Source organism: Glycine soja, chromosome 11 (genome assembly GCF_004193775.1).
Source record: "Glycine soja cultivar W05 chromosome 11, ASM419377v2, whole genome shotgun sequence".
Taxonomy (NCBI): Eukaryota; Viridiplantae; Streptophyta; class Magnoliopsida; order Fabales; family Fabaceae; genus Glycine; species Glycine soja.
In genome coordinates, this window is record NC_041012.1 from 10596516 (window position 1) to 10611624 (window position 15109).

Below are 15109 nucleotides of genomic sequence, written 5' to 3' on the forward strand. Positions count from 1 at the left end.
TATTTATAATTTTAAAAAAAAATTGAAAGGAAAACAAAAAAAATAAAATGTTATAAAAAATCCCAAAACAAAATACTTTAAAAATAAAAAAATATGACTTCAAAGTTAAAAAATATAAAAAAAATAAACTTACAACTTTAAAGTCCTAATAAAACATATACAACCTTAAAATAGGAGAAAAAAAATGAAACTAAAGTCCTAAAATTTTTTAGGACTTTTAACTTAAGAAATATAATATCTACGACTTACTCGATTTTTTATTATAATTTAAAATCTACTCCAAATGAAAAAAGAAAAAAAAAAGATTTACCCACATTTGATAAAAAAAGCCGAAGACATTAGTCCTGAAAAGGAACAAGAGTATCTACTTTTCCCTTTCAGACAAAGATTCAGTGGTCCCACTTCGATTTTTTTTACCAGTAATTCAGTTGTAACAGTTGTTAATTTATGTGATATATTGAAGAGCTGTTATGTTCTCATCACCTGAATTATTAGCCTTTGAGATGTTTCGTGGTGGCAGTTGTAGATATATACTTCAATTTTTTTTCTTCTTTTTTTATGTATGATATTGGGTGGTACTTCATATGTTTGAGAATAGGAATACTACAAAGAAGGAAATTGCTCCCTAATCTCAGGGTTCCCTCAAAGTGTGATGGTGTTTCCATGCCATCGGATTAGAACAAAGCTTTTGAGATATATGAAATTACGATGGATGCTTGCTTCAAAAGACTGCTTTTTTATCGAGCAAACAAGCACAATTCCCGGTCCATTTAATATAGGATTTAAGATTTTAAATTATATAATAAAATTATATTAATAAGTCGTTGATTAGAATGATAAAATTTAATATTCTTAAGTAAAATATACTTAAAAAAATCTTAGTAAAAGTAATTAATCAAATTTATTGATAAAAATTAATTGTTGATAAAATTAATAAATATTTTATATTAATAATATAATTAAAAAATAATAATAAAATATCTCAACGTTGAAAACAGGATAAGGCTTATGATGATTACATGCATGCCACTTCGGTACTTCTGTGATATGGCATAGATTCCCATTGTATATTTCTAGATATGAATTTTCTCAAATAATAAAAAAAACTAAAATATATTTTTCATTTTTATAAATATAAATTATTTAGAATATATCCTACAATTTAGTAAGTTTTTTTCTTCATAAAGTTAAAATTTGTTATTTATTAACCTAAAATTAAGTTCAAATAAATCTCATATATACCTACGTGTCAATCTCCTTTTTATACTTCACTTCGTCCCATAATTAAATACTTTCTTCTTAAGATTTTTGGGGTTAAACCCCCCATAAAAATGCAAAAATACGCGACAAAATTTTGAACCTTTCTTCCCTAATATTGTTCATCTTTCCATTCCCGTCATTCCAAAAAAACGCACAAATATAGTCTTAGTGTCCAACATTAATTTTGTGTATCTTGTGCTGTACAGTTTTAGCAACACCTCCATATTCCTTACCAATTACCATTATAAGAATGAATTTCAAACATGATCCATATTAAGAAAAAAAATATTGCCATAAAAAATAGGGTAAATATATGTTAATGATATTAAATGTTATATTCTTTTGATAGTATTACTATTAAATTTATAGTATTCACGTTTCTACGTTTTCTTTAAGGGCGTATAATTTCAACCTGGTCATAATGGGACAGTGAGAAAACGCGCAAAGTTTTGTCCATATGGCTGATAACATGACTGTTTCCACAACATTATAAATTGCACACTTTATTTTGTAAATTTTATTATACATATAATTTATATTAACAAAAAGAGAGACAGAGTGGAGAATGTAGTATTACTTTTTCTCTCCCATTTATTTTCCCATTAAAATAAAAAGTGCAGTGTAGGACATGACATGAGTATTAAAAAAATTAGGAGTAGAGAAATAACATTTTTGTTAGACAAAATGGGTTGAGCCCCCATGGTCTGTCCTGTGTCTCCCCCAGTCCTTTGCCATTAATTTCCAAGAAATAACTTTGTTCTTGAATAACAGTCTTCTCAGGTAGTCTATTGTATCCCAAGTAAAGAACAGGCCAATAATGTGGCGTTCCATTGTATTTTCCCTGGGGTCCCTACCCTTACACAAACTTTTGAGTTTTAACTGGTCTTTCTTTCTAAATCGCTGAACCGTTGGTTCGGAAAGTTCCCTCGACTAAAATCTCAAAATTTAGTTGAGTGTGACATTGATACCAACCCATTCCGTTATCATTCTTGGGTCTTAACCAAACCTCTCAAATTTGGACGAGTTAAGATGCTTTGATAGCCTTGTTTTATTTTATAGTGAATCATCACATGGAAGGAATATCATAGATAAGGATGGGAATGAATGAATTCACAAACTCAATCTTTTGGGGGGGCACATTGTACACATGGACCACATTGCAATGGATTTCGCATTCCACATGTCAGTTGCTAATGAACATTTTTTAGTTTGAATGATCGAACATGTGATTTTTTCATTTTTCTAATTCTTCTTAATAATTCAACCAACTTTATATCTTCCCTAATAATCATTAATGGTGTGTACCTATCTTTCATCTCACTAGCCACCACATACAACATTTAAAGTGTTGCCAAGTCAGTTATCCCTCCCTCTCCTCTGATAAAAGAGCATGTGAAATGGTCATCCCGAGCCGCTTTCGATCTCAACATTGGATGGGAGAGATAGATACAATTAAGTGAACTCCTTGTCTAAATTCGTTATGGATAATTTTTAAATACTGTTTTTTAGGTACAATTTGTACTGTCTTTTGTTTTAATTATAATTGGAATCTACATGATAAAAGGTTACATAAAAAAGATTATATAGATTATTGATATAGAACTTTATTTTTTTATTGGATAAGAAAACAAACAACACTAAAAAAACTGTATATTTGGGGGGGAGGGGTTTTAGGGGCTGTGACTTGTATAACTATATTCAAAGCATATAATTGAGTCAATATGTGAAGTTGATACTATATTTTTACTTTATAGTTGAGTCAATATGTGAAGTTAAGAAGGAATGTAATATTTTATATGTAAAGCCACAATAGATAAACAAGGGCAAGGTGATCTTCTGAGCAATTTTTATAAATTCAAAACTCTCAAGTATCCAATCCTATTTGTAAAATCCGTTAGCCCTATTAATTTAATGATGTAATTAAATAAGTCATTTTTAGATTACTATTTAACATTTTTTTAACCAAATACCTGAAATATTTTTTAATTTTATTTTACTATTTATCGTTAGTCGTTTTACATTAAGTGATGACATGTCAGATGGAGTGACACATCATTACGCCTTGTCGCAAACATTTCATTGTCACGTCATCATCTTCAATGGTGTGGCACTGATGTGTAAGTGGTGATTAAGTATGATAACGTGACATTTTATCTGTCACATCATTATTTATTGAAAGACGATTAACGATAGGTAGTATAATGAAACTGAATTTTTTTCAGGTAGGTATTTGACAAAAAATGAATTTTAAGGTAATAATCTAAAAATGATCTATTTTTCAAGTATGAAAAACTTATTTAAATAATATATAATTGGTGTTTTGTGGTCTATGGTCAATGTACATATGTAATATGTTGTGTCTTCCTTTACCTTCCTTCACTATTTTCTGCTCCCAAAATACATATATCACACTTTAATCTTGTTGGGTTCTCTTCTAACTTTATCCAAATATTAAATATATCTATCTTAACTCTTTAATTTCACCTTTAATGTTATCTTATTAACCTAATTCAGTTGATTAAAAATGATAAATTGATAGGTGAGTTATTGTAAATTTTAAATAATATTTTTTTTATTCATACCAATAAAAAAGTATCTTATTAATTTAATGTATTTCTTATTTTAAATGAGAAATTATCTTAAAAAATTAAATAAATAGGATAAAGTTTCTTAAGCCTATGCAAAAGTAAATTACATATGTGTTTATCAAGTTATTTTAATTAATTTTTAGTTTTTTGACAAGTTTATAAATATTTGATCAAATAAAAGTGTTTGAGAAAAGATTTTTTTCTTATTGACTCATAAAAATTGCTTTTAAACATAACTTAAATTTACAATTATCATTTTTATTTTTATTTTCAATAAAATAATAAAATTTATCATTTATTATTTTATCTGAAATTAAATTATTTAATTTAATAAAACTTCTCATTATCATTTGTTAACTAAAAAATTATTTTTCAGATTGGTTTAAATAAATTTTTTATCCCTTAAAAATGTATTGTTTTCAGATTACTACCTAAAAATTCATTTTTTTCAAATACCTACTTGAAAAAAAATTAGTTTCATTTTGTTATTAATTTCCCTCCGTTAATTGATGATATGACAAATAGAGTGTCACGTCATCACATCCAATCACTGTCATGTCATAGCCACATTATTGAATGTGATGATGTGATAATGGGGTGTTTGTGACAAGACGCGAAGATGTGACATTCTGTTTGTTACGTCATCACTTAACGGAAGACGATTAACGACAAGTACTTAAATGAAACTGAATTTTTTTTCATATGCTTGATTGAAAAAATATGAATGTTAGTTAGATAGTAATCAAAAAACAATTTATATTCTGAGTATAAAAAACTTAATTAAATCTAACTTAATTGATAAAGCATGTACTCTACCTAAAAATAAAGATTAAGTGAGTCTACTTTGGTCATGTTTTTAGAATTGTTAATGCACACTATTTTTTTTTTAACACGTTAGTAATTTATAAGTAAGAATTATCTTAAAATATACTCACCATATAACTTGCTTACGTAATTTAAATAAACTTAATATATATATATATATATATATATATATATATATATATATATATATTAACCTCTCACATGTGCTGCAATGGAAAAAGTCAGGTATTCAACAGCACATATGTAAGGTCTTTTTTTACTTTAAAAATAAGATCAAATTAATTAACTAATCGGGATGGCATGTGAACCCAATATGTTCAAAAATTGATGACTGGATTTGATTTAATTTGGTTTTTCTATAGTCAAGAGCTTATATAAAGCGATGCCGTTTTACTTATAATTGATATGACTGTATGGTCCACTGTAATTCCACCTTCAAGGTCTTTTATTCTTTGGCGTCTGCTGCAAAACAGAATGTCGATAGAGGATCAATTGCAAAGAGGAGGGTGTATCATGGCGTCTAGGTGTTACCTTTGCAAATGCTCTATATAATGAGTCTTCGTTTCATCTTTTTCTCTCTTGCACATTTGCAGAAAAATTTTGGTCCTGGCTTCAATCTGTTCTGCAAAGGCCTATTATTTTGGATTCGCCCATGTCAGTGGTCCAATCCTTGGGATCATCTTGGAGTAGTCAAACAAAGGATGTTATTATTTCCCTTGTTGTCCATACTTTCTGGTCAATCTGATTTTGCAGGAACCAATCTGAGAGCGCTTGCCATCTTATTTCTTTTGGTGTTTATCTTTCTAGCACTAGATCTAAAGGTTGCATTGCTAACTCGATGAGGGAGTTTTCTATTCTAATTTTGTGGGTATTGATATCCACCCTCCGAAGGCGCAGTGGATTAAGCAAGTCTCTTGGCATCTCCCGCGTGTTGGCATTGTTAAGTGTAATATGGACGAATCAGCCAAAGGTTCTCTTGGACATGCTGCTGCTGGAGGTATTTTTCAAGATCACACATAAGGTTTTCTGGGTTGCTTCTCCTCCTATATAGGGTCCAAACGACTTTCTTTTTTGTTGAGGTGCAAGTTGTTATTATTGCCTTGGAAGTGGCAAAGTGCAGAGGTTGGAACAATCTTTGGATTGAATGTGAATCATCTTTGATCATTCAGGCTTTTGGCAACCCGTTGCTGGTCCCTTGGCGCCTCCACGGTAAATGGGAAAAATGGTTATTTTTTTGTAAAGATATAGTTTTTTGTTACTCACGTGTTTATAGAGAGTGAAACTCATTAGCAGATAAACTTGCTAAGCTTGACACTTCGACTCATGATAGTACACTTGGTGGCACTCTATCCCTAGCTTTCTTAGGACAGAAATTCCTTAGGAACATAATTTATCTTCCTTCTTATAGGTTTTGTTAATTTTTCACTTGGGTTTTGGCTTTGTCCCCAAGCTTGTTCTTGTTCTTCTCATTTCTGTTTAATGTTATTTGAGGCGTATTTGGGTTTTTGGGGTGTGAACCAAGTTGGGATTTTTCTCCCCCCTTTATTGCCTTAATTTATTAAAAGAAAAATGCACTAGTGAGGATAAGTTTTACATTTATTTGATAAAGAAAACTCAAATTTGACTCCTTGTTTTATCTTGTAAACTTAGAATTCTAACTGTAATATTGTATTACGTGCAATTCTTAATTATTTAATTATCTCTTGAACTTATCGTTTGACTGTTTAATTAGATTAATGCATTATCAGCTTTTATAATAAAGTTACGTATGTGGGGACAAATCATAAATTAGAGGTTACGTGGAGCAACATCATTGGCCCACGCGTATGATATTTGTTTGGTGTCTTCACTAGACCCGACCTGTGTGGGAAGCACATGGCATTGGGGTGCCTTGGAGGGGCGAAAAAAGCTAGGAAGGATAGGACTAGGACTAGGACTATGCCACAACCCCACCACCCCGCCATGCCCTGCACGCAATCTTTCCTTTTATTATTTTTTCGCCTTCATAATCATATTTCCACATGACTACCCAACCTAAATATGGTTGGTTGCATTAATACAATTTGAATTTTGGACCCTGCATGATTGCCCCCAATTTTCGGTTACAAACTATAAATCGTGTCCCGAATGAAAAGAGAACATGTACAATGCAAATCCAAGTGTGTGGCATGCATATGCATGGACCCCTTTCCCCCCACACGGGGTCATTACTCAACGGTACTAATAATTTGTATTAACGGCAATGTCGTAATAAAGAACTTATATTTTAAGCTAATAACTAGGTTTAATAATCGTGTCCTATTTCAGTATATAACAAGATTATACGTATTTCAGACACCTCTTATAATTACTATTTAACTATATATAATCTGATCAAGCTCCCAGATCAATTTTCATTTAGTGCCATAGTCAAATGGCTCTTCCCATGCTAATATACTAAATCAACATATTTATCACACAAGTCATTTTAATTTACTTCCTACAGGTCGTCTATAATTTCCGTTTCAAGTTCCACGTTTATTTTCTCGTCCAGTTTGAGAGAGTTACAACTTACACTGTATCGATCAGTGTTATTATATATGTTGATTGGCCGTACCATGCATAGTTGCATATATAATCTAATATATATTAATCAAAGCTAAGGATTATCTTCACTCTTCATGATATGGATGCTTGACTATTTGTGTTACAGTACACAATAAAAAGCGAGTAACATGCATGCATGTTGAGAATGCAATTTCTACCATTTCATGACAAAGTGGAGCTTTTTCGGTTTAACTTGAGCTTTACTTCGAATTTACTCGTTTGGCCGAGAATCCAAAATTTTCCCTCCTTTTCCATGTGACCCTGTTTGGCATATTTTGACAAAAAATGAGAAGGTTCGCACGACTCCTCAAATAATGAATCATAACACTACAAAGAAGACAAACAGGAAGCTGGTCATAGATCTTCAATCATCTTTTGGCATTTGGAGCATCCGATGCAGCTAATTTGCTTTTCCGATTTTTTTTTTTTTTTTTTCAAAAGTTATAGACTGACGTTTTACTTATGTAATAATTTACTTATCCATTTTTTGTTATTATGCATCTCTCAAATACTCCTACCAATGCATTAACAAATTCGCTCAAGTTAATGAAGAGTTTTTGTAAAGAAAAATAATCAGCAACAGCAAAATATATACTATATACCTCTATCTATCTTTTTTACTTTATTATTTGTCTTTTTTTATAACACATTCTTTTAACTAAAAAAAAAAAAGAAGACACTCTTCTAAAATTCTAATACATTAATTATTTTTATTATATTATATCCTTAATTAGTCACATTATTTTTATTTTAAACATTAATTATTTCTTGATGAAAAATAAAAGAATTAAAAAAAAGCTATATAACCAACCAATTTAATGTAATTGATTAAATTAACAACTTAAAAAATATAAATTAATGAAAAGAGTCTTATATATATATATAATTAAAAGAGGTTTGAGTGTGAAGGAATATATAACCGCTTGAGCAGGTAAAGTTAAATGTAAGAATGTGAGAAGGAAGGAAGAGACAGGCGTAAATTACAATCCAGTGGTAAGAAAAGGTGTGGTTTGAAGTTCGAAGCATGAAGCTTCATGTATGTAATTGGTAACAGTACTAAAGACTAAAGAGTGAAGAGTAGTGGTTTAGTGGGTGCGGCTCGAGAGAGAGGAAAGTAAAAGGGGCTATAGAATGTGGATGTCTACGGTGGGCCACGTTACAGTTAAAGTCAATTGGGACCGGTGTTTAAGGAGCGATGATTACGGGTTGGATTCTCAATCCCATTTGTGTCGTTTCTGTTCCTTCATCATTCATTCACTGCAACGGATCCAGGGACTTGTTACTATGCCAATACCCTCACAACTCCAAACTATATTAATAATCAATTAAATCTTCCTCACCCTACCATTACACACCCGCTCTTCACCATAATAATTATTCTAGACTATGGGTGCGAAACAAGAAAAAAATAAATAACGCAAAGATAATCCTTCTCTTAATAAATAAGTATAAGAAAGAAAATAAAAAGTGGTGTGGAGAGTGAAGCCCACACGCAATCGAGTATGTCTGAATACAATTGGAAGGTGATCTATACGTGTTCAAGAAAAAAGTAGCCAGGTAGTAATACAGATATATTGTATGAAATTTTTTTTAGACATGATGTAAAATGCCATTGTATTCATTTATGGGAAATTATTTAGAGAAAGAACTGTCTTCATTCTCACCGTGTATAATGAATAAAAAACAGTCACCTATCATCAACAAAATATCTCTGATCCAATGAATTGGATAAAATTTGTGATTTCTTATCTAAGAAAAAAATTAATGTATAAGAAAAATACATGTGTTATAAAATATGCAAAGCAGCATATAATAATGATAGAAAAGTTAAAAAGAAATTTCCAAAAATACCCCTGCAGTGCAAGCTGTCACTAGCGCCATCTGCTCTCCATAAGTACTCCACCCTCTCCCAGTGACCAATCGCCTCTCATCTGAGAAAGAAGAAAACAATGGCTGTTGCCAACAATGTGCTTTGCATTGCTTTCATTATCACTTTAACGTGGGCAGTTGAAGCTCGAATTCCGGGGATTTACTCTGGTGGTGCATGGCAAAGTGCTCACGCCACCTTCTACGGAGGATCCGACGCTTCCGGCACCATGGGTTTGCAACTAACTAACTAACCAACCAACCAACCCATGTACTCACAATGTGGCTAATTTTAACAACGTTTTATTTTACAGGGGGAGCGTGTGGGTATGGGAACCTGTACAGCCAGGGGTACGGTGTGAACACGGCGGCATTGAGCACGGCACTCTTCAACAGCGGGCTTAGCTGCGGTGCGTGTTTTGAGATAAAGTGCGCAAACGACAGGCAGTGGTGCCACTCCGGCAGTCCTTCCATCTTCATCACCGCCACCAACTTTTGCCCTCCCAACTTCGCTCTTCCTAACGACAATGGCGGCTGGTGCAACCCTCCTCGCCCTCACTTCGACCTCGCCATGCCCATGTTCCTTAAAATCGCCGAATATCGCGCCGGAATCGTCCCTGTCGCCTATCGCCGGTCAGTCCTCCGTTACTTTTCTTTTGAACAAGAGAAGCAAACCTACTCTTTTTAACACATTCATTTTATACACATTTTATGATTAGTTAATTTAGAACGAACTAAATTGATAGAATATTTTTTTTCTTAAATCACATGTATGAATATAATCTTTATTGAATTAACTAGATAAGATGATTGTAAATGATATAACTTTAAAAATGTTTTAGAAACTATTTATATAATTACATTACATTATAAATTATGAGAAAAGAACTATAAATTATGGATTATACAGTGATAGTGGTAAAAACAGTTTTATATTATCAACTAATTTTAAATCATTATATATTAAGTTTAAGTTTGTTGATACTTACATTTTTTATTTGATGATAGTGTAACCACTAAACTCGGATTATTTAATTTAAGAGAAAAAGAAGTATTTTAGAGATTAAAATAATGATTTGTAACTTTCTTTTTTTTTCCTCATAGGTGATTTTATGGATTCTTTTGTTCTTTTTGGGTTTAAAGTACGAAAATTGGTAGGGGTCTCGTCTGGTCACAGTGTGAAACTGAAAGGAAAAGAAGGGAAAATACTACTAACTTGACCCTAACAATTCCCTAGGTAGTTTACTAGTTTGTTCATTTCCCATACGGCTGGTGTTACTTTTTACCCAATGTGACGGTGATTTGTTTATGAGTAACATTATGCTTTCTACAGTCTTCGACATGGGCTGTGTCTGATTCAATTCAGTGGAGGAGGGTGGGGAAGGGTAAGGGTTCTTTTTTGTCACTAAATTTGGGGTTTCTTTCGCTCAACCTTCACCAATTTAGGATGTTCCTTAATTTCATCCTTCCCCAGCTACTGTTATTGCAGTCCTTTTTTATTATTTTTATTATTATTATTAATTTTTACTTTCTAGTCACTTTCGATGGTGTTATTGCATTCTCATATCTAAGGTGTTACGTACGTCAACACACCAAATAAATTTATTATCTTAATTGCGTCCATCTACTTAACCTTGTTTTAAAACTTTAGGTTAATTAAGTGAGTATAAAGTACTACTACTATAAACAATAAAATTAAAGTATCTTTATTAATTGTGTTAGTTAGATATTGTGGTGGGGTAGTTAAGTAGTAGTTTGCTTTTTGAAGGAGTGAGGAAAGGTAAAAAATAATGACTGGTTTTGGTTGGTATTTACGCAGGGTGCCATGCAGAAAGCACGGAGGGATAAGGTTCACGGTAAACGGATTCCGTTACTTCAACCTGGTGCTGGTTAGCAATGTGGCGGGTGCGGGTGATATCGTGCGCACGTACGTGAAGGGCACCCGAACCGGGTGGATGCCAATGAGCCGAAACTGGGGTCAGAACTGGCAGTCAAACGCGGTTTTGGTGGGCCAGGCCCTGTCCTTCCGCGTCACCGGCAGCGACCGCCGCACCTCAACCTCGTGGAACATCGCTCCACCCAATTGGCAATTCGGTCAAACTTTCACCGGAAAGAATTTCCGGGTCTGAAAAAAACCCTAATCATAATCATCACCCATGTCATCAACATCAATGACATACTTATATATATTTTTTATCATGATCCTTTTTGTTTTGGTTCCCGCCATTTATTTACTTATTACTAGACATGGTCGTTTGACTGGATAGTGAGTGACAACTTTTTAATTGTGACTTAGATGTTGTTGGGTTTTACTTTTTCTGATTGGGTGGGTTTGATAATTATACTTGGGGTGCGTGAAGTTGTAGTATTTTGAATTTCTAGGGAACGCTGAAGTGGCTTAAGTAAAATGGTAGCCCGCAGCTAATTTGTACTTTTTATTGTAGAATCATCATGGTGTTATATATATATATATATATATATTAATATTACAATTTGCTCCATGAATTTAACTACATTATTGTTCTCTTTAAGTAGATGATTGAAATCAAGTTTGCTCCGAGTATGTTTGGTTCCACGTTTGTAATCATACGTCGTGAATCTTAGCTTAGAGTAACGTGATTTTATAATTTTAAAGGTGTTTGAAAAAAAAAAATCAGACTTGAGTCCAAGTAAAAAACGTGAGTCCAACTCAACTTGAAGCGGCCAGGAGTAGCTTTTGCATCCCCTCAAAATCGAAAAATGCCTTCTAGGGAATTCCAACCAATGCAATTTACAAAGAACCCTACAATTGAAAAATGAGTGTTTTGTTTGTTTCATTCACATGCGTTTGTTGATTTCTTTTCTCTTCCGTTTTTTTTTCTTCCTTTTTTAGGGTATGAGTGGATCACGTAATGTCTTTAACGAAATTTAATTAGCAGAGTCAAAGCAAAAGAGAGACTATAGTAGGAGTAAGTATTATTAGATCCCGCAGTCTCCCTAAAGAGCATTTATTATTGAAATAACAAGTTAGTGATAAAAAATAATATTATTTATTAACCTATAACAAAACAGCATGTCATAAAATGCTAATTGACTAAGAGCATCATCTTCAATGCTTTTAAGTTATTTTTTTGTCTTAGTATTTTTCATGGTCTGGTAGTGTTATTATAAGAAATTTATAGACTTTTATGATTTTTTATTTTTACTATGTTGTTGTGTTAAATAAATATTATTTTTTATTGTTAAAAAAATAATTTTTTTACCGAAGATACAAATCTTACTTTTAACAAACTTTTCCTATCACATAAATAGGTAAGAAACTATAAAAAATAATTTCATTTCAGTGAAGAAACCTCGTTGGAGTTACCGTAAGATAACCATGGCAACAACTTCTTGACAAATAATTAATGAAGGGTATTAATTGAAGCAGGTAGGCTTAAATTCCAGTGGCAACTGTACTGGACTAAAAGGGAAGTGGAGCAAATTGGCCTTTATGACCTCTTAACAGAAAGCTTCTTAAAATGAGTCTAGAGCGAAAAAAATTTAAGATCAAGGTCCACATTGTGGATAGGAATTTGAAGGAAAGAACGCATGTCATCTGCATATTTGAGTATCTGGAATTATTATGGCCACGACGTTAAATTTTCAAATTTGACAAACAATTTCCACAATTCATTTCAGTTATTTTATAATCTATTTAATTGGTCTATAAACATGTTCAAAGTAAGGTTTTAATTTATAACTTTTTATGTTTTTCTATTTTTTTTTTTTACATTCAAAATACTCTAATGAAATTGATCATTTATTGTCTTTATGTAATACATAATCATAAAAATATATTTCCAATTCTTCCATTGGGTCACATCATAGCATTTGTGCTTGAAAGCAAAGAGGCACATGGGTGGGGTTGATTGTTAATGCTATCCAACAGCCACGTACGTCGAGACGAAACAAGTAAGTTATGTTGCCCTACAACTTGTGCCATCCTACCTCTTTACTTTGTTCAAATGATGGATGGATATTGCAGACCAAACAACTTTCGATGCCTACTTACTTACTCTCAAAAAGTTGGCCTTGGATACCCATTGCTGCATTCCAAAGCTGGACTAGTGCCACTGCTTCATGAAATTCTTTTCCATGGAAAATCATCACTCACAAACACAAAAGCTCATGTCCATCAATTTCCTTTTATACTTGTTCTAAAGGTAAAGCAGATTTTGTTGTATATGTTACTATTAAATTCAGGTATCAGAGATATAACAGAATTTATAACAACTCAAACATTATTCAACCAACTAATTACTAAACTAAACAAGATAAACCAGATTAAGATCTTCTTTTAAACTTCAACATATATTTTTTTTCACTCATTAACAATATTTGAAAAAAAAAAGCTAAAAATTACTTGATAGATTATATTAATTTAATAGTAGTTAATACATATGTTTTTTTTCACTCATTAACAATAACTTAAATTAATTGTTTTAAAAATATTCTATTTTAAAACTCAACTTATTGTTTTGGACGAATTTTTGAAAATTCACTTTAGACATATATATAAATATTGACCAGCCTTATTAGTAGCTTTAATATATTTATTTTAAGATAAAATAAAAAATCTTATTTTTAAATATTTTTTTAAAATATAAAATAAAAAATGATACCATTTTTATAATTATTAAAAATATACGAACAAAAATAATTAAAAACATTTTCATAAGAGAGAACCTGCAAATGTCGTTATCATTACTTAAAAGCGTGCCTAAGAAACAATTGGAACATGCAAAACAAATTATGAAGGCCCTGTGATCGTAGGTTTATTATTATTGCACTCTTAATAAATTGGCTATCACTATTTACAATCATGCACTGCGTTACAAGACAATTTTACGCGCTTTAATCTATTTCCTTTAACGGTAAAAAAAAATATTTATTTGGTCTCTCTACTTGTTCCAACTTTATTGTTTTGATCTTATACTTAAAAAAAAAATAAAGTTTTAACTTCTGTACAAATAATTCTTTTATATTTTATTATCTATCGTCAATTGTCATGTAACTCCGTTAGCATTTTTTTTTTTTTGTCGTAGAGCTGTTAAAAATTATTTTAATTGGGTGGACCAGCCTCTTGAATATAAGGTGTAAAAAGAATTGGGCTAATTGGCTGCTACTTGATGGGCTACAAGGTCAAGTGAGTCCATGAATTGTTAACTCAGTATTATGTCATTTTTTTCTTGCATTATCACTATCGAATCATGTATCTTTTATTGTATTCCGTAAAGTTTTTCATTGCCGAATATAAAAACATTTTTACAATGAACATTCCAGAATACAATAGGAGGTGCAGGATTCAAATAAGGAAGTATAGGATTCAAATGCCAAGTATTATTTTTTAAAATGTATATAAATTCAGACACAAAATGGGTTGATTTATTTCGGCACATTGGGCCTACAAGTCAGACTAGACCAACAAAATGTAGCCCATATGAAATCCACCTCAACCCAGCCCGTTTTTCACATCTTGGCATCAATGTATGGTGAGTTGGCAAAGCATTTGTGTAATCTCGATGGGAAAACAGAACCAAAATATTGGAGACGAATTATGGATGAAGAAATACCTTTTTATTGGGTAAAAAATTTGAAAACATATCAATCATTTGCCTCTAAAACTATGCCCTCACAAAGAGCCGAGTCAACAGACTAGAAATATATTCTCGTATTTCTCCAACTCGTTAAAAATTCACAGCAAGAACAAAATTTAATATGATAAACAGGCCTAGAATGTAATGACAAAAATTATAGGCAAACAAGACTGGACTGAAAAAATCAAAAACACAAACAGCAAAGGGGTGTTAGGCTTTTGGCATTCCCCATTGGGCCTTACGGAATAAAAAATTTTGTCTTTAACCAAAAACTACGGGGGAGTATAAATAGCCAAAAACATGAATGCAGCTGTTGAATATTGGGCCTCTCAAAAAATAATTGTTCTTAACCAAAAATTTTAAATA

General features: G+C 31.7%; 1 protein-coding gene across 1 annotated transcript; it reads left to right on the plus strand.

Moving 5' to 3' along the window:
- Positions 1–9171: 9171 nt before the first annotated feature.
- On the plus strand, positions 9172–11630 carry LOC114372850 (expansin-A4-like). The gene is made up of 3 exons (XM_028330391.1): positions 9172–9359; positions 9440–9758; positions 10945–11630. The coding sequence occupies exons 1-3, from the start codon at positions 9209–9211 to the stop codon at positions 11252–11254; spliced, it is 780 nt and encodes a 259-aa protein (XP_028186192.1). The 5' UTR covers positions 9172–9208; the 3' UTR covers positions 11255–11630.
- The last annotated feature ends 3479 nt before the right edge of the window (positions 11631–15109 follow it).

What these genes read in the sequence shown, in the direction of transcription:
- LOC114372850 (XM_028330391.1), top strand. Translation starts at nt 9,209, where the DNA reads ATGGCTGTTGCCAACAATGTGCTTTGCATTGCTTTCATTATCACTTTA. An exon ending in CGACGCTTCCGGCACCATGG is followed by an intron (nt 9,360 to 9,439) that starts GTTTGCAACTAA and finishes TTTATTTTACAG; the next exon opens with GGGGAGCGTGTGGGTATGGG. An exon ending in GTCCCTGTCGCCTATCGCCG is followed by an intron (nt 9,759 to 10,944) that starts GTCAGTCCTCCG and finishes GTATTTACGCAG; the next exon opens with GGTGCCATGCAGAAAGCACG.